This window comes from Drosophila suzukii, chromosome 3 (genome assembly GCF_043229965.1).
Source record: "Drosophila suzukii chromosome 3, CBGP_Dsuzu_IsoJpt1.0, whole genome shotgun sequence".
Taxonomy (NCBI): Eukaryota; Metazoa; Arthropoda; class Insecta; order Diptera; family Drosophilidae; genus Drosophila; species Drosophila suzukii.
Genome location: NC_092082.1, coordinates 70725484 through 70752403, shown reverse-complemented (window position 1 = coordinate 70752403; position 26920 = coordinate 70725484). Strand labels below are relative to the sequence as shown.

At 41.4% G+C, this 26920-nt stretch overlaps 1 protein-coding gene and 1 long non-coding RNA gene across 25 annotated transcripts in view; one reads left to right on the top strand and one right to left on the bottom strand.

Annotated features, from left to right (window-relative positions):
* Syp (synaptotagmin binding cytoplasmic RNA interacting protein) overlaps nt 1–26920 on the top strand; it is a 54217-nt gene that overhangs the window by 16841 nt on the left and 10456 nt on the right. For 5 of the 24 annotated variants that reach the window (XM_036817987.3, XM_036817973.3, XM_036817983.2 and 2 more), the window contains exons 1-9: nt 106–208; nt 20858–20976; nt 21042–21363; nt 21470–21711; nt 22832–22967; nt 26185–26318; nt 26377–26505; nt 26563–26703; nt 26770–26876. In XM_036817987.3, coding sequence (XP_036673882.1) covers nt 106–208; nt 20858–20976; nt 21042–21363; nt 21470–21711; nt 22832–22967; nt 26185–26318; nt 26377–26505; nt 26563–26703; nt 26770–26876 — 1433 coding nt within the window. Of the gene's footprint in view, nt 1–105; nt 209–8155; nt 9468–11828; nt 12482–19079; nt 19303–20857; nt 20977–21041; nt 21364–21469; nt 21712–22831; nt 22968–24202; nt 24339–26184; nt 26319–26376; nt 26506–26562; nt 26704–26769; nt 26877–26920 lie in introns of those variants that run through there. The other 19 variants (XM_036817974.3, XM_036817980.3, XM_065865499.2 and 16 more) reach the window with 16 other exon arrangements.
* On the bottom strand, nt 7919–8526 carry LOC118877820 (uncharacterized). Its single transcript, XR_005014492.3, has 2 exons — nt 8431–8526; nt 7919–8157 (listed from the first exon to the last, which is right to left on the bottom strand). It is a non-coding gene; the product is annotated as an uncharacterized lncRNA (long non-coding RNA).

The window sequence follows — 26920 nt, the reverse complement described above, 5'->3', positions numbered from 1 at the left end:
TATACGATAAGACAGAATTCTGTTATTCCCCGAATACCAATTTACCAACCATATTTGCTTTTGACGTTTAATAACTAATAAATTTATTGTTTCCTTTATTTATTTATGTTTCTTGCAGTTTCCCACAACATGGGTCGTGATTCATATCGCACCTTCAGTCCGGAAATGTACTCCTCATTATCGAGCCCATTAGGACAGCACGGAATTGGTGAGTTGCGGTATAAAATATATTGGAATTTCTCTATATTCGTATAAAAAATAAAATTATATACAAAACTAGTGAAAACATTAGCAAGCAGCAGGCGAATAGGCTGGTTTTAAAATAACTTCTGTGATTAAGAAAACCGGGATTACCTTTAATTTAATAAAATGTATTTACTGATAGAAAAAAGGTTTCAATTCAATATTCAATTTAAATATTTCCCGCCATTTGAACCATTGCAATATTAAATTTAACATTTAAGGATTTTACACTTTTATTTTAATCTTATTTTTTCTGTTTACACAAGATATATATTATAAAATGGCCTAAGTGATATATAATATTTTCTACCTTGATCTAAATATTATCACAATAATTCATGCGATCTAAATGTTTTGTATTTACTCTAATATTTTTGGCATTTAAAATATTTTGAAAACAATATACAGATATTTAGATCTTCTATTCTATTTTTTAAGAGTGTGTCTGAATTAAATAAATAGGTTGCCTGACCGCATACTTGATTTACTATTAATTTTAAAGTAGCTTTCTATTCTCTGAGTAGATTGTTCGGTCAGGCAGAAGCTGACTAGCTCCTTAGATGGGCACTTCAAGGCCCCTTTGCTGGGCTAGCTTAGGAGAGTTTCATACTGTTTATATTGGCAGACTTGCCCATCTGGATCTCGCATTACCCGCTGATGCCCTGGCCTGCTTGAATTACACGAATGTCTACGGTTACATAAAGCGCCTGACAGCAGTTGCTCTCCATTAGTTTGTGCCGCCGGCACCGAGTTCCTTGCACTCCTTTCGTTTTCAGCCAGCCTTTGCCCACACATTTGTTGGTGTAGGTCCAGTTCCTCCAGTCCCTGCACCACCGATATAAGTCCGGGTCCCAGTCCCGACTTATGTAAACCACATGCCCACTTCACTTGGCAGGCTGCCTGACTCGCTGGTTGGCTGGATGGCATGGTGCACACAAAAAAATATACATTGAAAAGAGTTATAAAATGTATGTGTATACATATATATCGAATGTATAATCTGATGTGGATTTTTGCCTTTGCGGCGGGCACTGTAAATAAGAGGTTTTTGAGGCTTATACTTTAAAGAGACCATTGGGATTTTTTATTTTAAATATAGTAAATATATTTTGGTTTCCAAATTCGTTTTGTTTAACGTTGTGGAAAAGAGCAAGCCGATTGTTCTTTAATGTCCCTGTTTTTTGGACTTTGTTTTCAGAATATACCAATTAAATGTAATATTCTTAAGTGGATATTTTTTGTGTAGCCAGTTCGGTTGGTTGGCTGGTGGGATGGAATGGTCTGGGCCCCAGTGCGTTTACATAATGCAAATGCAAGTACATAGCACTTGAGCATGCTCTTCGCGCCACGTTTCGCATATTTGCCGGCTGCATGTGTTCTGGCTGCTTTCCTGGGCTCACAGGCTGTGCCACCGTTTCTGGTTAGCCCTTTGCCATGTCAGCACCTCGCAACTTCATTTTTTCGACTACGGAATTAATGGGTTAAGTAAATAGCCATGTAATATGTTGCAGTGCAGAGGAGGAGATGGGAAGGGGGCTTTGGTTATGATGATAAAAAGGACTTCAATGGCAGAGCTCGGATGTCGATGCTGATATCCTCCGGCCTGCAGGCTTTGCCCCATTCAGAGGACCTCTTTTCGCTGACGAAGCTACCAAATGGTTCATAAACTTTAAAAGAAAATTAAAGTAAATATTTAGGGTACTCTGCTTTTTAAAAGGAAAAATAACTAACTAAATTTAAGAGCATTTGAATAAATAAATTATTGGTTTACTGTTACATTAAACATATTACCAAAATGTTAGATGGAATAAACCATTATAAATAATTATGCAGCCAAATGTCGCTATATTTTTCTTTACAATTTTTCAAACTTATTCAAGGAACTGTTTTGTTTATGCAATAGTTCAGTGCACTCGGTGTTGCACATTATTATAGCACTTAAATGTAGAAACTGTCTAAAAGCAAAGGCACACCAACTGAAACGTGATTCATGTCGGTAGTTGCACCTTGCTGGTAAATGTAGGTGAAACATTTCGTATTCATTTGGCGGCGACAAAAAACGCGTTCTTGCACTTTAACCACGTTGAAAACATCCGTGAGTACAAGAGGGAACTAAAAGCGCTGTTTGTCGTCGCCATGTGTGCGCAGATTGCATTTCAATGGACCAGGTCCTCCTCTGCCCTCCTCCGCCGAAGGTCTCCCCCTGCTCCGAAATCCTGGCCTGCATCTTTCCCCCGGTTTCCCAGGCTGCGCCATGTGCAAGCTGCACGGCTGTTGCTGTTGTGATGATGTTGCTGCTGCGATATTGCTGCTGTACTGCAATGCATTGCTCGTTGCAAGGGTCGGCAGTTGTGCCTTTTGTTTTAGGACAAAAAAAGGCGCGGTGAGAATAAGTCGCCCCATGCAGTGGCGAAAGGCAAAAGTAGGCCAAGTTAAAATTGATTTAATGCGTTGATTGCGTGGAGCGTCGAGCTCCGTTGCAGTTGCAACTGCAATTGCAGCTGCCCAGATTTATGCCGCGTCAGCTGTGCCTTGTTTTACTTTCGATGGATCTTAATCTTGCCGGCGATCCGGTGGCCTGAGATCGTACTGACCCAGAAAAATAAAGCGACCAAAAGCAGCGCACACGGGGCGTATGCGCAATATGCGAAGGCGAACATTGACCCAGGACCTTTTGGCCACCCACTTGGCGCATTCGTTAAAAATAATTGCCACACGCAACCGTGTCTCAACTACCCCTCAATCCTTTAGGGAATTTTCCCTCAGTTTGTTGATTTTCCCGCCGACAAACGTCAAGTGGCTGGTGCTTTTCCTTTTGACAGCTAATTGGAAAAATGTTTGAAAATTCGCGTTCTATTTACTCGCGCACATCGGAGCGTTGCCTGGGCAATCGCCTCGCCTCGAATCGAAGGGTCCTTGGCAGGATGCGGAACAAGGGCGCATTATATTTTAACACCTTCATCCAATTGCCAGCTTTTTGTTCTACTTCCTCGCATCGATCCTGGCCGCTGTCAGATGCGCTGCCCTTCTGTCCCTGCCTCGGGCTTAATTTATGGTCTTTGGCCATTTGCTGGCCCATCATTCTATTTTTTATGCATATTTTTTCTTCGCCATGGCTGCTTCATTCCGAAAGTGACGACAAAACATTCCACAATATGACAAAAAAACGAAAGAAAGAGAAATCCTTTTTGCAAAAAGAATCAAATGCAAAAAATACAAAAAAAAAAAAAATGCCATCGACAATTTAGATAAATTTTCCCACCAGCCATGGCCATAAAAACAAAGACCGCGACCCGAGAAGATCAGCGAGGGGTGCTCGTAGAGCTCTCTCTCTTTCCAGGATTTCAGGGTGTCCAGGCCACGGGTGTGGTCATCATACTCATACTCATACTCATCCTTATACCCATCCCCAGCCCACCCATTCATCCACAATATAATCACGCTGTGCTCGATATCGAATGATAAACTCCGAGGCAGAGTCGTATAAAGATGATGATGGTGGTGCAGCTTGCCTCCAGTTTGTGTGTGCTCAACGGCTCAGCGCATATCCTTCAGGTACAACTTACTCATATATCACAAAAGGATACTGCGCTCCTCCCGTTGTGTGTGCTTTTCTGCTTAGCTTTTTGTCTTGTCTGCGTGGTCAGCTCTCTGGCTATATTGCTCTGCCACCTTTTTTATCCCCTCGATCCCCTTGATCCTGCTGGCCGCTCGAAGGTGACACCGTGGCACAGACAATGGCCAAGGCAGGAGACACGATGGTCAAGCGACCGCCTCTCGCAGAGCTAAAATAGAATAGCAAAAAAAAAAAGGAAGCGGCGAAAAAAATTAGACGATTCGAACCAGTCGCTGGCCAAACGCAAAAAAAAATACCTTCATATAAAAAGAAGTACGCAAATCAAAATCAACTCATAAAAAACTTAGTTTTATATGTGGGTCTGCATTAAAAATGCAAATGTCGCATTGAGTTTCCTTCCTTCATGCTCGTTTTTTTTCTCCTTTTTTATCGTCCTCCTCCTGCGATGTCCTCGCTGCGGCTGGTCATCCACTTCCTGTCCCTGTTTCTGGGCTGGCATTTAAGATTTTGGGTAAACAACGTTTCGCAACGGTGACTAGAACCTGAAGAACTCTAAAGAAAACTAAAAATCAAGATTTTCCTTGGTAAACTTTGGTTGAATTAATATAATGGATAGTTTGTGCAGAGATACAAAATATTTTGGAAAGTCGTTTTGTTTTTTAAAATATATTTTACTTTGATGTTTTAAAATGGGTTATTTATGAGTTATTTCCTGCCTAAATTATATAAAATATGTTTAAAACAACTTAAAAACTTATTAGTACTTAAAAAGTTCTTACAAAATAACTTACATTTTCTATTCAAATTTTGAATATGCTGATAAGCTCTTAGTTGTATCTCTCATAAGTGTTTCAGTTTTCATAATATCAGTTGAAATCACATGATCCCATAAATAATTTATTTATCTCTTATGAGAAAAAGATTTCCTTGAAAGTAATAGAGAGTAACCGTAAAAAAGATTTATTATTCCAGACATAAATAACTAAAACACGTTAATAAAAACCAACATTTAAAAGTTAGTAAATCCTTTTAATGATCCTCACCCCTGCACCCACACGGCTTGGCTTGTAGGTTAACCCCGAGACTTTCTCGAGATTTCAAGAACTATGCTTTTTTTATTCCTCAAATAAGGTAATGCTCGCTGATTCCAATTCCAAGAGTACAGCAGCAAAAGCATGAGCAACCACCGGCGATAAAAAGCCGAGCCAGAGGAAGAGCGAAAAAAAAGAACCGAAGGCGAATCTGAAATATCAGCGTGGCTCAATAAGTTTCGGCCCCTGGACATTGTCCATCCTTTTGCGAGAGAGGTTCAGGTACATTCGAGGACGCGACTGGGGACGAGTGTGAGTACGAGTGCCTTTACCTCTACCTCTGCCTCAACCTCTACCTACATCGATTTGAATGCAGACAAGTCCTTGCGTCGTGATCTTCCTTTGTGCGGCGGCCAAGTGCGCTGCTGTCTGCCGCCCTCCCCCCAAAAGCCGCTCGACCCTCGGCAACCCCCGGCATCTCGAAGGAAATGAAATGAAAAGCATGCAGAAAAAGTTTTATTATGCGCGAGAGGGCAAAAAAATGCGATTTTTTATATGAAAAATATTTGGAACGGACTGCGGCTGGCATGGCAGGGGGTTGATGAGGATGTGAGGGGGTTGCTAGGGGAACCGGCCACATATGGGGGTAGGGTCTTGGTCTTGGTCTTCGTCTTGGTCTCGAGCTTTGTGTGTTTGTGCCTCTCGGATCGCAAGAAGTGTTGGATGTCATCTTATTATTTCGAGACCATCGCAGCGACGCCGGCAGAAGAGCTCTCCGATCCGATCCGATCGCCTTGATGATGACCATGCGCCCGTGATATTCCCCTATACGATACGATGCATAGCTACCATATAGCCACCGCCACTACGGGGCCACTGCGTCCCCCGTCAGATGTAAGCCTCGCAAAACTGTGGGAATAAAAACAGGATCGGCACGAAAAACTGCGTTATCGCCGCAGATACGGACATTTTTGTTGTTGTTGGCGTTGATGCCGCGCTTGATGATGCCTCCGATTTTTGATGATGATGATGCTGCTGCTGCTGCTACTGCTGCCTCTTCCGTTTCTGATGGTCATCGTGATCAATGTGAGGCAGCAGCATCAAGAGCGTTATCCTTTCAGCCTCGTTGCCCACATTCGCTCCGTTTGGCTTTCGTTTTCTGCCCTGTTTGCAGGAGAAGATTCGCCCACAGGAGGCTTTTGTTGCTCCCACAGTCATACTTCAATAACTTGAACCATTATCTACTGACTTCCTATGATTAACTTCCTGAAAATCCTTTGCTAGATGAACTTGACTTACTTAATTACTAGTAGTTTTGATAATATTTAACAAATCCCCTATGAAACATGGACTAGGGAGTTTTTAACTATGGATGTTCCACTGTATACAAAACATCCTTATAGATCATTAAAAACTTCTTAAAAGTAGTATGTGTAAAAGTGTTCCCATTCAAGGGCAACTATTTCATTTTTTTTATAAGATCCCAAGGAATTTTAATTATTAGTTAAAGATGGGCTTATCTTATGGAACTTGGAAATATTCTTTATAAAAACATGATCATCAACTGTATCTAGGAAAATACTATTTAAAATATCTACAATCCCTTGATAGATATGTGCTATTTCGGTAAGATCCCACCGAACCATTAATATGTTCTAGAGAAAAGCAGTTTCAGATAAATTTGCAATCATCCAATTCCAGCTTAACCACTATTAGCTAGTACTTTCAGTTTTCCCATCAAAACTTTTCGTACTCCCCGGCGCGGTCATCGCACCTGCTGGCTGGCAAATTGAGTTAGCGAGTGGCGAAAATCCGATTCAGAATCGGATTCCGAGAGAGATGGGCGCATAGAGCCCTGACAGATCTTATCGGGGGCATCTAGATACGCTTTACTTGTCGCTCGGCCATTGTCCGTGACTTCGAGTTAATTAAACTTGGACGGGCGGCGGGCAGCGAGGTGAGTGTATGGATCATAAAAACGGATTGCCCGGCGGGCAGCGATGGGAGCAGAAGAATTGCAGTTAATTGAAATGTTCCTCACAACATAGAGCGAGTGGAAGCGAGAGGGTAGAGGCGGAGTGAGAGAGAGAGAGATACGAGATACAAGAGCCCCTGGCGACAAAACGCATCGCGACTTTGTTGGCATCTTTGGGCATCGGAATCTCAATCTGAATCGGAATCAGAATCTCTGAGGGGTCAATTCAGTGTGGCAAAAAAACGATAGAGAGAGCATAGAGTGGTGCTCTCTGGGCGACAAAGGTTTGACTACAAGCCGGCAAAAAGCTGGGTGGTTGCTAGCTGGGGCGAAAGACCACAAAAAGCAGGCTACGTATGGGTAGTATCTGTGTGTGTGTGCGTGAGAGAGAGGATGCAATACCAATGCAGGCGACTGCGACTGCCGCTGCGAATGGCAAAAACAAAACAAAAAGGAAGCGCAGAATGCGCCTGTGTGCGTAGCTTCACCTTTGCTTTGCCGGCAAACTGCTGGGCCGCTCTCTCTCACTGGCTCTCTCTCTGAGTTTGCTTGCATATGTATCTGTGTATCTGTGTGCAACGCAACTACGACTGCAAGCTTTTTGTCGCCAACGGACGGCGACTCTGAAAATCGGGCCTCTGAGACTGACTGACTACCCAGCCAGCCGGGTATCTGTATCTGTATCGCATCGCCACTCCACTCGCAAGTATCGCGGACGCGCAAACGACCATGCGAAAATATTGCAACCACAAATCTGGAACTTTATACACAAACGGTTAAGGAAACTCTGACCAACAACACCTTTCGGAAATACAAATTATATCAAAAACCACAGCCAAAAATACACAGCCAACGTTGGAAATCAAATCAGCATTTTAGTCAAAATTCTATTCAGGATCGGAGTCCGCGCATACGACGTCTTCAACACACTTTGGATTATATACCAACTGCAATAGCCAGCCACTAAATAAGAACAGCCATCAGCCACTTCGGAAAATCAAACAATAGAATCGAATCACACAGTTCTAACCATCATCATCATCATTAGCAAAACTCGTTAGTGTTAAAACGTTTAAGCAAAACATTTGCCAGTTTTTGTTTAAGTTTTTCTTTATTTGCTACATTACTAATAACGACGGTAAATCTTTGATAATATTCTCTACTATGGTTAAGTGTACAAGCCAATTACGCTTTTAATTTTAACAACTAAATACAACATCGAAACGAACGCAGTTATAAAGCGGCATAAAACTTGTAATAAAACGGGGAGGAAGGTATCTATGGCCACGCGTTGCAAACTTTAAAAGCGTACGCAAAATGCAGCGACATGTCTGGAAATGCATAAAAATCAAATACAAAATCTATAAATTTCAAACAAGTGAAACAAACACAACATAAATCAAAGTAACCCAAAACAAAACAAAAAAGAAAACAAATTGTAAAGAAAGCCAACAACTAAAAGTGCATATTTCGTGACAAAATTAGTGACAAATTATGATCATCAAGTGAGGCGAACTGAAAACAATTTAAATTATATAATTAACCAGTTAGAGCAATCAACTTTTGCCAAGCAGCGACTGCGTTTGCACACATTTGCAATTTACCTTTCAGTCGGTTTGGATTGTACCAGATTGGATCACCTCGAAACGCAGTCGGCCGAGACTTTCGAAACCGAATCTAAACGAAATTTATAATAGCTAAAGGAAATTTAATCAAAATTAGCCAAGATATACAACCTGCCTGCCAGCCAGCCTGCCTGTAAGCTTTACGTAACCCAACGCAGAGCCAGGGAAAGTGCATCCGAAGCTTTTGAAGCGGCTCTGGAACCCCCAACCCCCATACCATACAAATACGATCGTCGATCGAGGTTTCAAAGCTCCACGCGGGGTATACGCCCCATATAAAATAAAGAAAAAAAAAACAATCGTACATCTAAAAAAAGAGAACCGAAGCGAGAGTGCAACTGCATCGGCCGATCCAATCCCATCGACGGTACGATCGGGAAAGCCGAGCGCTCGTAACTTGTTCTCCGAGGCTTCGTGCACTTCCTGTGCAGCGCTGCTCCGATCGACGATCTGCAGCCACAGCCCCCAGCAACAGGCGATCAGTTCGCTGGCGAATGCACCGCTGATTGCAATTACTGCAGAGCTGCATTCCTGGTCAAAAGGCTGGCCACATTGCGCTGAAGAGAGTCGCCGAGTCGCCGAGCGGTGTGTTGTGATCTACTGTACTCTCTCTGCTCCGCCGAGCCGAGCATCGCATCTCCACTCCACATCGCATCGCATCTCCACTCTCGATTCTCCACGAGCAACGCAACGTGTCGGAAAAGCGCGAAAGTGGCAAATATTATTTTTGCAACAAACATCCATTGTAGTCGATAAGTGCGGTCAAGTGAATCTACTATATCTCTCCAGTGAAGTTCTTGTATAGTGCAAATCAAAAACGTAACAAACTCAGAAAGAAACGACAAAAAGAAACACACATTCGCATTAATTCGCATAAATATAGCTTAGCACATTTTCGGATTAAATATCTACAGCACCCATTGGATACATCATCATCATCAGCAGCACCCCACACACTTGGATACACAGCGCCTGAGATACTCTCTACTCGGAAGTTGCAGCAACAATTCGCTCGAGTAAGTCGCCAATTCTGATTTCAAACCGCTAGTACTGCTGGTGGGGCACACCCTTTCGCTAAATAGACCAGATATGGATCTGTGATTTTTAATGGGGCGATTCTACAAAGAATTTCATTAGCCGTCGTAAAGATATCGCCTTTGGACGGTGACTCAAGGTTGCTGGCCAAGACTTTCTATGGCAGGGCTTTGTATTCAGGTTGTCTATCTTAAAAAAGAACCAAGGGAACCGAGTATTTAGAGATCTCCACTCTTTATTTATATTCTTCAAAGTTTATTTGTTTCTGAAATTTACTTAGTTATAGGATATGAATATTCTTGGCATTACAATATGTACTTCTTCATTCTATACCTTTGAAATCAGAACTCTATTGGAAAAAAGTTTCCCACATATCTTATATTTTTAATTTATGTATATTATATTTATATTATTTTATATTATTCTGGAAACAAAAAATTAAAAAAGATCCATCATAAGTAAAATATTCTGGTATTTTACTTATGATGGATCTTTTTTAATTTTTTTTTTATATTAGACCTTATCGATTTTTTTTTTTATTCTTAGGCTATTTTTCATTTAGGGAAATATCCCAGGAATTTGTATTGCTCTTCATCATATTTCAGGGGGTGTGATTATTGGCCGCAAACATTCTCACACTTTCCTGGAATTTAGCCAACACACTCGAATTCTTTCACCAGCTTCTAAGGTTACCCAGCTGTTTTACTGTTAGTCAGCGGCACCCACTTATGTTTTTTAAGCCAACTTCCCAGGGTCTCCGTTTTCATCTCGAAGTCCCAAACTTTCGGGTAACTTGAGAGACCCTCTAAGTTGTACCGCAAAATAAATAATTTCAGAATATTTCGATTCAAAGGCGAGTGCTGAGTGGCAAAAGAATTCCTCTTTATTTTGTTTATTTTTACACCGCTAGAGAGAATCGCTTGGTATTGAATTGGGATGCGATGTTCACGTGCTGACGAGCCACTTACCTTGGTCGGAATCTGAATCGGAATCGGAAAGTGGGTGGTGCAGTGGTTGTTGGGGACCGGCAGACGAGCGAAACCCACAAGTTCATGACCAAAATGCCGGAAAGCCGGCGTGGGCGTTGTGGGTTGGGGGCTCTCCACCTCCCCCCATCACCTATCCCCTCAACGACGACCCCCTGGAAAACCCTAACCCAAACCCACTGTCCAGTCATCTCACGGTTGCATTTGTGGTGGAAGTATCTGAATCTATGGCTGTGCGTGTGCATCGGCATCTGTAATCGTATCTGTGTGTTTGCAAAGGCTGATGCAACTGTGTGCGTTTATTTTAGTTAACGATTCGACCGACGATTTGCCCTCATGCCAAAGTTGTATAAAAATTTACAGACAGCATCTACGTTTTTTACACTCAGCCCTTGGGCATTCGTTCTTTTTGTTGTTTTCGCTCATTTAACCCCTTTGAAGGAATGTTCAGCAATTTTTTTTTTTGCATAGAAGCTTCTCATGCTCGTAGGTCCGTGTGTGTGTTTTTTGTGGAACGCATTGTGGAACGTCGACAGTGAAAGATACGTTGCACAGAAAAAAAGAAGGTTCAGTATCTAGACATTTCATATCTTGTTATAGCATTACTAAAGTAATATTAATTTCATAATAAATTTACTTCTGCTAATAGAAGACCGAGTTCAAGACCCACCACTGAATATTTGTAAATAAATGTTCGTTCTTAATTTCCAATTGAATTTAAAATCATTAAACGTTTGCATTCTTAATGTAGACGGGTCTTTCCCTTTTAGCCTATTAAAGATACCTTATCTTACTTTTTTTTCTCTGTGTAAAAGGGAACTTGCTGAAATTCTTTTAGCCTATTTATAAGGCATTTTCACTTTTGTTTGTCTGGTTTTTTGGTCTACTGTTTTTAGTTTCTAGAGTTTGAAGATGAAGATGAAAACTTGGCTTCCACACGCGACACAAGATTCGATTCTCGTGTTTTTTTCCGCGATCTTTAAAAAGCCATGGCAAATGAGAACGGAGAGCGAAATGTTTGCTTGTGTGTGTTTAGGAGAGAGCATGTTTTTTCGCCATTCGCTTTGTTGTGCAAATTCTGCTCGCACTGCTTATCTCTCTCTCTCTCTCTCCCTCATTTCGTTCGGTCTCCGCCGCTCTCTCTTTCGCTCTCTGGGTTGTGTTCCTTTCTTTTTTTTATTGCGAAACTTTTTGCCAGCCTGAGATACGAACGTATCTGTGTGAGAGTGACGCTCCGTGGGCTCTCCCTTCGCGATAGTGTGCGTGCACTTTTGTCGCTGCAGCTTTTCCGTGGCTGCGACTGCGACTGCGACTCGACGACTCCCCGAGTTGTAGTTGTTTGGTTTGTGGCTTTTGTTGTGCGACGCAAGTGACGACGTGAAGACCAGAATTGCGAGCGGAGCGGCTACAGCCTCAGCTTCTGCCAGTACCGCTGCTGTTCCCCGATTCGATTCTCGATTCTCAGTTCTGAGTTCTCAGTTCGATTCTCAGACGTTGGCGAACCGAGAACCGGTGACGTAGACGTTGCCGTCCGCCATTATTACAACGCGGCTGCCACACGCAAAAAATTGGACATACCCAAAAATAACCAATCGCCAACTGCAGTTGTTCGGAAAAGTGTGCTTGCCAAAAACAAGAAAGCAAAAAAATACAACAACCAACAACAAAAATAACATATAGGACCATAAATTCCCATAGTTATATTTATTAAAAAGAATATGTTGGCAGAGAGCGCGCGCGGCATGCGAATCGAAACGGAAACGTAACAACGGAACGGCGGGCGGCCAATTGTGATCTCATATACGATACGATCTTAAATAAAAATACAAATATTCGATGTAGAAAATGCCAGGAATCTAGCAACAAATTGTGCAACGCCGTCAAGGAATACAAAATACATAAAATATCAATAGTTCAAATTGAACGCAACGAAGTAATATTGTGAATTTCTTAGTGCAAGCCAAATACAACAACAAAAAATACAAAAAAAAAACAAAAATAAAAAAAAGGTAATTTCAGTATCTTGGCGATACTTTTGCCAACTGCAATTTGCAATTAGTGGCTATACACACACGCTCACACTGACACCATCCTATATAGGTATAAAAATATAAAAAGTGAGCGAACAGCAGACAACAAAATATCGTATCAAGTGCCTGTGTGTGTGAGTTCTCGAGTGAGTGTGTGTGTGTGTGTTAGTACGTTCCGATGTAGGAACAAAAAGCGACGGCATTTTATTTTTTTTTTCATTTCATTTTGCCTTGGTCTTGCTCTTCTCCTCCTCCACTCCACTCCTCTCTCTTTTCTTGCAGTGCAGCCCCAAGTGCTGTGCTGCCTATATATGCATGTCTCTCTATCGGTGTGCGTGTGTGTGTGTGTGTTTCTGCAATAATGTGCAAAAATTAGAAACGTCTATATGTATACACTGCGTATGGGGTATAAAATTAAAACGAACGCCAAACAGCTGACGCATGCCGTGAAGTGAAATGAAATGAAACGAATGAAATTAAATGAATTCAAATGGAATGTATGTGCGTTCAGGTGTTTTGCTCTGATATTTCATAAAAACGGACGACAACGACAACGACAACAACAACGCCCACGTTTCTTGGCGTTGTTCAACACTGCAGTTCACTAACACACACACACACAAGCAAGCAGAGGCCCCACAATGGAAGCGCCCCCAACACAGACACGCACACACACACACACTCTCAGGGAAGAGAGGCATGCAGCATGGTTTTTTTTCGTATTTTTTTTGCGACGCTTGCCTTTCCGTTTGCATATGCATGTGTGTGAGTGCGGCAATGCATTTAACATCGTCACAATCGCATTAAAACGCCGTCGTCTACCTCTTTGGTAGCCCCCTGCCCCCCTTTTCCCCTCCCCCAATTCTTCTTGGGCCACCATTTTGATTTTTGCCTTTTGCATCGTCCGCTGCCTCCCTTCTTCTTCCCTCTCCTCTTCCCTTCCCTTTTTTGCCCTTCCTTCTGCTCCAATATCTCGTCGCCGCCGACGCCGCTTAAATCATTAAAAAGTGAACTTAAAATAAAGAAAAGTCCAGACAAAGTTGAACCTTCTATGTGTGTGTGCGTGTGTGTTTGTGGCAAACCGGTTTGTGCTGCCTCTTTAAACCGAGATTTGTACGTTTTTTGTGGTACATTTTCTGTTTGTTGCCTTGGCCCGGGTCCACTGCATCCTGATTTCTGATTTAGCGCAGCCTGCTTTTGCTCCTGGGCTCCAAAACTTCGGCCACGTGTCAACCCAAATGGCGTCCACACACACACACACACACATGCTCCATACAAACACAAACACACCCACACACCGACAGCAACTAAACCCACACACAGTTGCAGTTTTGAAAACCGGCCGGCGTGCATAAAAGGGGGGAAAATGTGGGGGGTGGCTGGGCGGTTGGTTGAGAGACCCAAAGCTCGCCTGCAGTGACCAAAAAGCTCCCGAGTGCAATGTGCGCTCTCTCTTCAAAAGGAGAGAAATGGCATAAGATAGGAAAGGAAGAAGGAAAAGTAGAGAGAGAGCGCAATTATTTGCAGTTTCTTCTTCTGTTGTCTGTCGCGTCCTCAACAAACCCCCTTCGAATGACCCCCTGCCGTAACCCCCCTTGCAACACCCCACCCATGCGCGCATAATTTGGCGCTTCGCCATGTTTTCTCCTCGCTCGCCTTTGTACTTTCATGTTGCCCCCAAAAGCGCCTCTCATTTCGTTTGGGTGTTGCATGATGCATGACTCTTGGCTCTCGGCAAGAACATGGCCGGCGGCCAGAGGGGGTGCTTTCTGGCCTGACAGGGGGGGCTGTGGGGCAGCGACAATGGGGGGTCTCTCCAGAGGGGTTGCCGGCAAACACGTTTTGGCTTTTGCATTGCAACTTGGGAGCCGTGTTAAGTAATTTTCTCTTCTTTTTTGTCGCTTTCTTCCCCCTTTCGCTGCAGGGAAAACTTAGTTGTTTTGCGAAAAATACCCCTCCCTCTTCTCATTCATTATTCAAATTGAAAATATGTATTAATAAGCCTCTCTGCGGTAATTACAAGCCGTCATTTTTACTTAGAGTGCTCTCTGAATTTGCGAAGCTCTTGAAAATAACACTTTGTGATCAATAATTCTGATTACATTCTAAATAACAGATAAAATCACATGTGGTAATAGGGAATATAATAGCCAATGGCGTGGGCAGAGTTTCATAAAAGAGGTTATAGAGGGGGTTTAAGAAAGTACTGGATTGAAAAATATTTATTTTATTTTTTATGGTAATTGTTAAATGTGTTAATTATTTTATTTCATTCATTTAAAATTATTAATCAAGGATTTATAAGTATGATAAATAGATCCTTAATACCCTCCATTCTGAAAAATAATTTCCAAGCGCTTCACAATTTATTCAGGCCACTTTGAATGCCGATGTCGCTGTAGATACGTTGCAATCAGCGGGAGCCGTGCCATCCAGAGCTATCCGCCAGGATATGCCTTCATAGAGCCACCCACTCCTCCCCATACCACACTATACCATACCATACCACACCATACCAAACCATACAATATAGAAAGGCACCACAGCGGGCGGTACTTGGAGCAGCCTAATTTCGCAAATAATAAAATATGCTAAAATAAAAATGCAAGATACGCGCTCAACGAGACTCGTTTACCGCTCCCCATTCTATCGTGGAGTCCCCATTTCCTCCTCCACTTTTCCCCTTTGGAACCCAATGCAATTGAGCGGCGCCTGCTGCCGGCACTTTTCTAATTCGCCAAACTAGGGGGGACCCAGTGGAAACCTGCCCGGCTATCTCAGCTTAGCTCTTGTCCTACTCGGATTGGACTGGGGTTTTGTGTCGGATTGGATTGTTGCCCCCGCTTCGGTTGGGTGGTTTTTGTCGGATGGGTTCTCTGGGCTTGTTGGCTTGGGATAGGTTGGATTGGCTTGGGATGGGGGTCGTGTGGGGCACACAAAAGCGCATTTTGGTTTCCGGCGGCCCGTGTGGCATGTGCTTGCCGCTGTCTTTTTGGCCACGTTTTTACTCTATCAGAGGAGGCTATAAATTTTGTTGAAAAACATGCAAATATCTATATTTCCTATTTGCTTTTGGAAGGGATTGCTTCGTTGAGGGAAGTAATAACTGTAGAATAGGGACACTTTACCTTTATTAAAATCAATTGCTGAAGAATATCACTACTTCATAAACTATATTATAGAAATGCATTATTATTCTTTCTCTTAGGGTATTCCCCTCTTCGATACTTGAAACTCCTGTTATTTGCGTGTTTTTTTCTGCCACTGCAAAAGTTGGCTTTCCACTTTCTACGACTCTAGCTCCGACTCCAACTACGACATCGACTCCTGGGGGCATCTTTGGCAGCCATAAAAAAGCACGCCATTTTCTTCCTCTCTGGCAAACTTTTGTGTAATTTTCATTTTGAGCTTGTCGCGTGCCTCCTATTTTCTCCGGCTCCTGACAATTTCCCGTCCCATGAGCCGGCGGCATTATGTACTGTTGCAGGCACGTCGTACGTTGTTTTTTCACTCCTTATTTTTGGCAGTTGCTGCACAGCAAATACAGCAAATACACGGGGATAGACACAATGCCTCAGCCTGGGCGACGGACTGTTTGTACATACATACATACTGTCCGGAATTTACGGACTGTTGTTGTCGCTGCCGCAATGCAGTGAATTCGGCAGGGCCTCTTGGTTTTGGCCTGGCCAACACGTGACTGACCTCCTCCTTTATTTTCGGGGGGAGGTGGGGGGTGGGAGGGTCAGGGATGTTGGCTGTTGGGCGCCATTTTCATTTGTTGATGCGGTCGAGCAGCGTCCCTGCACTTTTGCGGCCACAAAATGTGAGCATCAAATATTGAAAACATTTCCCCGGCCGGGCTGCACAGTTTTTACGACCGTGTCTGTGGACCCCAGTGACGTGGCCAAAATAGAGAGCTTTTCTGGCAGATATTGCGGAGGCAAGAGCCGCCTGATTGGTTTCTTGGCAACAAAAACCCCACTGAACGGCCACGAACCCGTTGCTGTTTACCAAAATAAACCCGACTTGCAACTTATTGCCATGTTATCTTTGATTTTGGCAGCGGGTCCTGAAAATATTGGGGACGCTGGAAGTCTTGCCACGTGACTGTATGACTTCAGATTCAGTTTGTTTGAACGTTATTAAAATAGATACAGATAGGGTTAATATAAAAAGGGCTATAACCTTTTCTTAAGGCAAATCATTTATTCTATAAGTAATTTCCACTTAAAAGCATTTAATTGCTATTTGCTTTTTCAATTTATTTATATTTCAAGAGTTTCTCTAACGATCCATACCACTTTTTGGAAACTAAACCGTAAAAACGTCCAAAAGTAATTTAATTCAACGCCTAAAAGCAGGCAGCAATAAAGTTTCTTCCTCTGGATTGCACTTAAACGTGCAGCATTTCTAATATTTCATTAAACTTCTTCTGTAGTCCTCCATAAATTACAATAAATTTCATTCATTTAATATTCTCTTAAGAGCCATCTCCACCGTTGTCTGCCGCCTGTGAGGCGCTTCCATCTAATTTGCTTGGTTCGCCTGCACTTTGCAGGGAATTTGTTCGTTGTCGCAATGCCATAAATTGTGCAACTTATGCGGCCAACTGGCCGCCTTCTAAACTCCCCACCCCTTTCCCCCCAACTGGGGGGCTATAAATTACAAGAAGGCATTCGCCACACTTCCGTTCGGAGGCCTTCAGGTTTTGCTCTGAGGTCTGCAGTGTCTGCAGTTTTCTCCCCTTTCCAGCCAGGCTGGAGTTATTTTTGTGCCTTAAATCGGCTTAACTGGACAGAGTAGTTGGTTCATCTGGGCAGAAAGGGGGGCTGAAAATCAATAACCCCAAAGGAAGGTGGCCATTGTTGTCGCCGTTGTCCCTGGCAATAACATTTAAATGGCCAGGGCTTCTTGAAATTCAAATTGCGAAAGCCTGAAACTTTAACACTTCCTATATAGCGTGGCAAACAACCCCAGACTTGGACCCCCCTAGCTACTATACCCCATTTATACGTAGTTTTCTCTACAGTCTGGCTTCAAAAGTGACAGACACAGGGGCGGAGTTTCCAAAGGGGGGCCCCCTTGTAATTCTAGACCAGACTGCTGCCGGTGGCGACGCTTTGTCTGGCAGACGGACGCGAGTGACGAACAAATGTGGCAAAACGATTTATTTGGCTTTATCAGCAATTTTGATTCTCCTTTGTCTTTTATAGAAAAGAGTCGTCGCATTAAGTGTTCCGCCTGCGTTGCGGCGATTTGTCATATCGCTGATTTACTAACCTTACACCAGGCATTATCTCTTGGCAAAGGAGTCCGGAATGGTAGAATCCGTTGGCAAAAAACCACCCTTGCCATGGAGGGTGACTTTTTTTTTTTTGTGCCGAGGGTGTAACTAACGGGGCTCAGGATATCCCTCTGCATGTGTATATATGCTACCGCATATCGCCGGCATCAACATCAAATTTATTGAGGTAGTTGCCAAGCGGCTCTCTGGCAAACAAAACGAACATGCAAACAGGAATGTTCTTTAACATGCAAACGGTTCTTTGTTTTTTCCACTTTCTTTCCTTGTTTTTTTATTACTATTTCATATGCATTGGACAGAGTTGCCACTGCCGGGGCAAACAACGCAGCGACTACCCTGTTGCAAACAAACATGCATAAAAAATGATGACACAGCCGGGCAAACACAGGCAGTGGGGAAAAAAAGCAACGGCAAGTGTTGCAAATTGAAAGCGCTTTTAGGCCAAAAGCAGTCACCTGAATAGCTGGAGTTCCTTCAATTGGCTCGGGAATGTGCCCAGTTATCCCCCACCCTAACCTCACATAATACACACATAAGCGAAATTGCAGAACCCTGGCAACACTGCGTATGAGAAATCCCCTTTTATCGATATTTCGTTGCAATCCTAATGGAATTTCCTGCTTTTGCTGTCTTTTACTCCTTTCAACTGGCTGGGCTCTCAATATCCATTGGCCGTGTTTATTATTCATTTCCTTGCAGTTTTCAGTTTGCAGTGCCCCGATAAAGCGCTTTTCCTGCACATTTTCATGTTTGCCCTTTTGTGGGCTTCCCTGCGGTTGTCGCCAACACATTCTACTTACAGCTCGCTGCGTTTTCGCGCCCAACCATAGATATATTCGTATATATATATATGTATACCATATGGGAGGGGCCCCGAGAATGGGTTATGCACGAGGTCTGTTATTGTTGTTACTGGCTGACTGGTTCCGTTTATTGTTATAGCGTACATTGCATTCTGATGACCCCACTGCAGTTGTCATAAATATCCAGCGGGTTGTAGTCTAAATAATAGTGTTTCAGTAGTATTAGTAGTATTGCCACCTCTATAACGTGTGGTCTCAGTAACCCTTCCCGTATTCCATCTTCGAATCATAGTAGGCCCCTTAAAGCAATTGTCAAAAGTCGTATCATTCGATAATGTATTGGCATTGTTGTGTCGGTCGGTCAAATTTATTTCTATTCAGTTGTGAAAATTTTTAGCCGTCTTTCGAATCGTTTCGGAACAACTATAACTTTCTGACTGTTGATTTATACTGAAAAAAAAAAACAAACGGAAAAAACGATAAGAAAATAAATTCACCCGATTGCAAGCGAAATTCCAAGTCGTCTAAGGAAAATTACAAATTCTTAAATTGTGCATTTCGCCGTGGTCTTCCCGAAATGGACCCGGCCCGCGTTCAGAAGGATGAGGGGGGCGGCGAGGCCCGTACCCCCATAATCCTCAAGAGCCGCTCCGCCATTCGGATTCTTAGCCAGATGCCCAGTTCCAGCAGTGAGTATTCTTGGTGAATTTCGAGGTTCTAAAGACCCATTCGCGCGGATATCAATCGAAAAGTATTTCAATGTCAGCGAAAACGAAACGGATAGCAAGAAAAAATAAAATAAAACGCAGAGAGTGACAGGGGAGAGAGCAACAAACAAAAAGCTGGCAAAATATTTTAGAAATGTTCGGGTTTGCTCATAATTTTGTGGGTCGCGCTCTATCGCGGTTTTTTTTACTGCCTCTCCCGTTCTTTTGGCGATAGAGCTTGCTGATATTTCGCACATGTTACGCAATTATCGCTCTCGGCTAGTTGGGGCTCTTCATTTTTTATAATTTTTTTTTTTTTCCCTGCAAGCTTGCTTTGTTTTTTGTTTGAACGTCAAACACACACATCGGTTTAGCTATATATATATATATACATATGTGAATCAAAATAGCACTTGCTGATAGTGTGACTGCTAAGGTGGATTTCTATGCTATGAAGTGTATAGGTGCGCGTTTGCCACTTGACAACTGCGGGAAATTTGCATTTTCATTATGAGTGCGCCATAAATATTCATTTGTGATAAATTGCTGAATGCAGCTGCAACAGCTCTGGTTTCCGCGATTATAAATAAATATATTAGGTAGCTGCTGCCACACATCAAATCACGCCGGTTTGGCTAATATTTTAAAAATGTTATTATCAACTTTTAGATGGTAAACAACTAAAATGACAGTTTACAACTAGCAGGCAGTCGTTAAATCAAACATTTAACTAAAGACCAGTGGCACATAAAACCACAATGTACTATGGATTTATCTGCCGGTTGCCATGGCAACTAATACGTCACGCTTATCGCTCTGCTCATTCGGTGAACCACATTGCGTATACGCAACACGTCACGCACAATCCGCCAAACGAGCCTCTTTTCGATTGTTTACATTTTGGCCAACACGTTTTGGTGGGCCGCTCTCCTCTCTCTTTTCTCACGCACTTTTTGGTGCCTCTTTCTCTGGGTTTTGCTCCCACTTTCGGATCGGCAATTTGTGCGTTTCGCATTTTGTTTGAAGTCAATGAACTTTTTCGCTTTGTTGTCCGCTCTCCCATGCTCACTTTTTTCATATTCCTCATCTATTTGATTCTACGAGTGCGTGCGGCGGTGCGTAAGTTGCGAAATTCTTGCGATTCGCACATTCTCGCGACCCATTTTCAAGGCAGTCGCAATTTTTTGCTATTTTTTAGCGTTCGTTGAACTCAACAAGGTAAATTTATAGGTCGCGAAAAAATTATGGGTCCACTTAGCAATATTAATTCAAAGATCATAAAAAAATTGTATTTAAATGTTTGAAAATATAAAAAAATATTTTGAGGACTGAGACAAATTAATATTTCTCCATTGTACACATAAGTGAACTAACAATATCATAGAATTGTATTACATATTATATTTATTCTATAAATGAAGATATTTCCCATTCTCAATTTTATACATATTGGTTGAAATAGGGGAATTATTTATTTTTTGATTGTGTTTTGAAGTACTTTTTATAATAAATTGTTCTATACCTAATTTCCTTACAGAAATGGCGGAGGGTAATGGCGAACTGTTAGATGACATTAATCAGAAAGCCGATGACCGTGGCGATGGCGAACGTACAGAGGACTATCCCAAGCTGCTGGAGTACGGTCTGGACAAGAAAGTGAGTATTAAAAAAGAAAGTTCCTAACAACCCACACATATTCTATTCACCAACTTTCACCCAAGGTCGCTGGCAAGCTGGATGAAATCTACAAAACCGGCAAGTTGGCTCACGCCGAGCTGGATGAGCGCGCCCTGGACGCGCTCAAGGAGTTTCCCGTCGATGGTGCCTTGAATGTGTTAGGTCAGTTCCTCGAATCGAACCTGGAGCACGTGTCAAACAAGTCCGCCTACCTGTGCGGCGTGATGAAGACGTACCGCCAGAAGAGTCGAGCCAGCCAACAGGGCGTGGCCGCGCCCGCAGCTGCCATTCAGGTCAAAGGTCCCGACGAGGACAAGATCAAGAAAATCCTCGAGCGCACCGGCTACACATTAGATGTGACGACAGGTGAGAAGGCTATTATATTATTTATGAATGTAAATGAATATCTATATTATTGATCCTAAGAAAAACCCAATACATCATCATAATATCTATAAATTACCATCTTCAGGTCAGCGCAAATATGGTGGGCCGCCACCGGATTGGGAGGGCAATGTGCCGGGAAACGGCTGCGAGGTCTTCTGCGGCAAGATACCCAAGGACATGTACGAGGACGAACTGATTCCGCTCTTCGAGGACTGCGGCACAATCTGGGACCTACGCCTCATGATGGACCCGATGACGGGCACAAATCGTGGTTATGCATTTGTCACATTCACAAATCGCGAAGCGGCCGTCAATGCAGTGCGACAGGTATTTAAGCCAACCACAGACCATCCATATCCACGACCACCACCTCCACCCCTCAAGAACCAGAACCCAGAACCCCAGACCTCAAAGAACCCATCCCCCCAAAGAAAAAAGCCCCCCGCTTCAATGTTTTTTACGTATTGCTAACTCTTACGATATATACATTATCCTATATATACATATTTAACGTATTGTATCCACATATTTTACTATCGTGTTTTACACATCGGAAGAAGTAGGAACAGTTATGCGGCCAAAAACAAAATTCAAATATTCTAAAATTCTCCACAGCAAGACCGAAAAATTACCAATATGATCTATACGATTTGGCGCTTTTAGATCCGACCATGAGAAATTGTGCAATTTTATTTAGTTTTTACCGTATGCTAACTTTACCTCTGCCTTCGCTATAAAACTATTAAATTTGAACTATAGGCAACGCTATCTGTCTCACTCTCTCGCTGTCTCTCTCTACTTGATCTTTCTGTAACTTATGTAATGCATGTCCCGTCTTCTATGAGTTGTAATCTTAATTTATGCAAATGAATCTCTGCAGCGCCTTAAATCCGTTCAAATTGCAAGTTTGAAAAGAGTTCTCTTTCTCAACGAATAAAAGATTTGGCCTCCTCCCTAAAAACACACACACCCCCGAAAAACCCCTCTTTTCTCTCTATCTGTATTATTTTCTTTTTAGTTGAATTTTCTCTAGTACTAAGTCCAGCTATGTAGCTATCAACTTTTGTAGTCAACTAAGCAGCGTACGTTTAATCTCACTGTCTGGTTTTATTTAGACGAGCATGACCAAAATTCAGACCATGATATTTTCCGGCAAAGCCTCCAAATATCTTCTGCCTTAACCAGTTAACCACTAACAAAAAATGTTTTTCCTTTAACATTTCCAAACTGAAACTCAACCGAAATTCGTTCCACGCGGCCCGCTTCGAAATTGGTAAACAAACGAAAAGTTTAACAATCCTAATCTTATTATTTAACCCCTCCTTATTCTTATCGATCTTATTTGCCTTAGTTCAAAATTATTTGTTAGTTATGATTTTATTTTTATTTATTATTAACATTGAATTGGTATTAAAAAAATCGTTTTACCTTCCCTTCCACAATTTAGCTCGATAATCACGAAATAAAACCCGGCAAGTGTCTGAAAATAAATATAAGCGTACCGAATCTGCGCCTTTTCGTAGGCAATATTCCCAAGTCAAAGGGCAAAGATGAAATTTTAGAGGAATTTGGTAAACTTACAGGTAAATTGACAAAACACGAAATTAACCAAAAAAATATATTTTAAATTACCATCACTGGAGTTGCAACATCCACAACTTCACAATCGGCATTAAATTGTAAACAAAAATCCAATTGGCTAAACCAACAGAAATTGGCTAATTGCAAAAGCAAGACTGTTTTACTATAGGTTAGAAAGGGTCTTAGGGCTTATGAATTCAGTTTAATTTATATATTATTGTTTCAACTCATCCTTACTATTCACCCTCCACCTCAAACCATCCAAACATCCGCCATTGCCATCTTGACACTTCAGAAAAAAATTGAAAAGTGTTCTCCCCCGAAAGCAAACATCGAGACACTCTTTTCAAATGCGCTCTCGCCCCCCATGAATAAAAACCGAACCACAAACATCGTCGGATGCATTTCTCAGTTTTATCATATATATACGTTGCCTCATATATAGCACACACAACACACACTCAGACAATCACACCGACACTACTACATACCCACATAGATACAGCGACACGCCCATTTGTCTCATTGCCATTCGTTACAAGCTTGAATTGTCGTATAAGAATATTTCTTTTTAACTTATTTACATAATATCTCCAGTCATTAACTTTGCCTACGAAAAAAGAAACCAACAAAAAAATATTCAAATTTTTAAATTTTTTACCAAATTGTTATGCATTCCAAAACTTTGTTTTCCATTATGTTCTATAATATTAATCACACCGTAGGACAGCAGGCTCTAAAAATTATAAATATTAAGTATACGCCGTGTGCCAGCTAGAAAGTCAACTCAAATGAAATTAATAAGGTAAGATCGAGTCGCATTTGACTTTCTAGCTGCATAGAGCCCGAAGAGTATCCCTTTTTTTTAATTTCAAAGTAATTATTCCGCATAGTAAGTACTAGTACTGGTAGTGAAAACGAATAATCCACATCAAATCAACTGGAATTTAGCTAAAGAACAACATTATTTTTGAGTAAATTCCTTTTTTATTTGGCACGCAATACAAAATATTACGAAAAAAAACAGTTACTAAAGTTTAGATAATAGAACTCCACAATTTCTCCCACCCATGAGAATTACTATCAAACACGAACACTCATTCTACCACCTTTGAAAACCACCACAAACCCGATACCAAATCAATCCAAAATCAAATCGCAGTACCAATGAACTACAAATTTTTCATAGCAAATCAAAATTTTCTTTTGTTTTGTGTGAACTCTCAAACAATTGCAGCTAAATGATTTTGAAATTCGGAAAGGCAAAAAGATTGGTGTTACGATATCATTTAACAATCACCGGCTATTTGTCGGCAATATACCTAAGAATAGAGATCGCGACGAATTAATTGAGGAATTTTCAAAACATGCACGTAAGTGATCCAAAAACCAACAGCAACAGCAACCACAAACAAAGCAAAAGACCCCAAAAAAACCAGCCCAGCACAAACCCCAATTGGCTACCAGAATTGGCCAACCCCAATTACTTGTACTTAATCCCTTGTAAATGTTTTTAGGGGCGATACTTGCAGAATTGAAAAGCGCATGGAAGCCTACGAAATGAAGTATCAATTGGATTTTTGTTTTGCAATTTTCGCTTTTAAAATGCTAATCCCCCGAAATCGAAAAGAACCAAATTATCAAACACTTTGAAACTCCCCCCAACGAAATTGAAACATTTTAACAAACGACCGGATTTAAGGACATGACTTTTAGTCTAAATGAAAGCCATGTCCTTGGGTCGATTGCATTTTTACCTCTTTGCCATTACTCTCACTCATTTTCTGTGGCGCTAAGCGCTGTTAGTAAATACAACAAAAAATTAATTGTTCTTTAATATTTTTTTTGTTCAACATTCCAATTATTAAATGTGCCCAATTTGTTGACATTGAAAACCTGTAGCTAAACAATTCGCTAACCAAAACATTTTGAATATTTTTGAAAACCGAAAATAATAAAGGGATGAACCTAGTTTTTGTTTTAGTGCAGACCTACATATCATATACACATAGATAATAAAACGGCGCACACAAAACCAAACCAAACCGAAAAGCGATCCTGCCCCCAAAAACCAAAATATGAAACAGTAATTCGTCTACTCAAATCGATATGTTTTGGCCTATTCATGTTGAATAAATAAAATTCATTTACTTAATGACTGGAGACTACAAGCCTTAAAAAATGAACTCATTTTACTCTAACTCTCTCTGTATCTATCTCTCACATAAGCGCTACTTCCCCGAGCAATTGATGCAAACGAATCGACGAGAAACTAAGCCAAATTCAAAATCCTATATCCATATTTCGTTGTTACGTTATTGTTCTCTCTATCTACCGATATCTCTCTTTGTATCTCAGTGTACACACCGTTCTCTCTATCTCTTAATCTGTCTAACTCTGGCTATGTTTGTGTATAGTTTTCCCGTTATCGTTTCCATTACTCCAAACGAAAAATAAATCCAAGCTCAATGTGTGCTCTATACTTCGTGTTGTGTTTTTGGTTATACCTTTTTTTTTTACTTTTCCTATTTTTATTGCAACATGTACTATATATAAACAAACAAACAACAACAAATAGCAACAGAGGTTTTTTAAGTGTTTTTCTAAATGTGTGTTTCATTTTACAATACTCTCTATACGTACTACATATCCAACTTAATGTTATACCCCCCGCTCTCTGTAATACTTTCTCTAAATCTCGAACCTTGCATACACAAAACCGAAAATGTTATTAGCTTAGCGCATTCAATTATTCAAAAATATTTCAAAAAGTTAAGCAAGCAGCAATTGTTGGCATTGGTTTTCAAAATCATCTAATTCGCTCTACATATTATATAGAGATTCAGATTACGGAAATGCTCATTATTTTACACAACATAATAAAAAAAAACGAAAACAATCTTGAGCGATTGGAGCCCGCTCTCCTGTCGTGTAAAATTTTGTGCCTTTCTGTTTCAATATAATACAGTATTCCATTTATTTTTAAATCGCCCAGAGTGCGTCTCAGTGTCTTATCACCTGTACTCTCAAACATTCTCGCACACAAACACCTGCCAATATACAAATACTTTTTTGTTGTATTACTTTCGTTTCAATTTTTACATATGCAACCAACTAATCATATTGCATTTGAATTGATAACACGATTTATATTTACCGTACTCAAATGACAATTTTCTTTATTTAAAAATAAACCTGATCCCGAATCTGAACCTATAGCTGGCCTTTACGAGGTAATCATCTACAGTTCGCCAGATGATAAGAAAAAGAATCGCGGCTTCTGTTTTCTCGAATACGAGTCACACAAGGCGGCATCTTTGGCCAAACGAAGGCTTGGCACAGGAAGAATTAAGGTAAGATCTTTACAAAAGTCTTTAAAATAGAAACCTTATAAAAGACGTGTATTTATAGGTTTGGGGATGTGATATAATAGTCGACTGGGCCGATCCACAGGAGGAGCCGGATGAACAAACCATGTCCAAGGTTAAAGTTCTGTATGTGCGAAATCTAACCCAGGACGTCTCAGAGGATAAGCTAAAGGTAATAGTAAAAAATTCTATATTCTAAACATAGTATAATAATATTTTTTATGAACAGGAGCAATTTGAGCAATATGGAAAGGTGGAACGCGTTAAGAAAATTAAAGACTATGCCTTTATACACTTTGAGGATCGTGATAGCGCCGTCGAAGCTATGCGTGGCCTTAATGGCAAGGAGATCGGCGCCTCGAATATTGAGGTGGGTTTTGTTTAAGCTGATATATCTAATCGAATATCTTATATAATTCATTTTGAACCCTTATAGGTCTCTCTAGCCAAACCTCCTTCGGACAAAAAGAAAAAGGAGGAAATTCTGCGGGCTCGTGAGCGCCGTATGATGCAAATGATGCAAGCGCGTCCCGGGATCGTGGGGTATGTATTTCCAGCTCCTCCACTTTAATAATTCCCCACCAAAA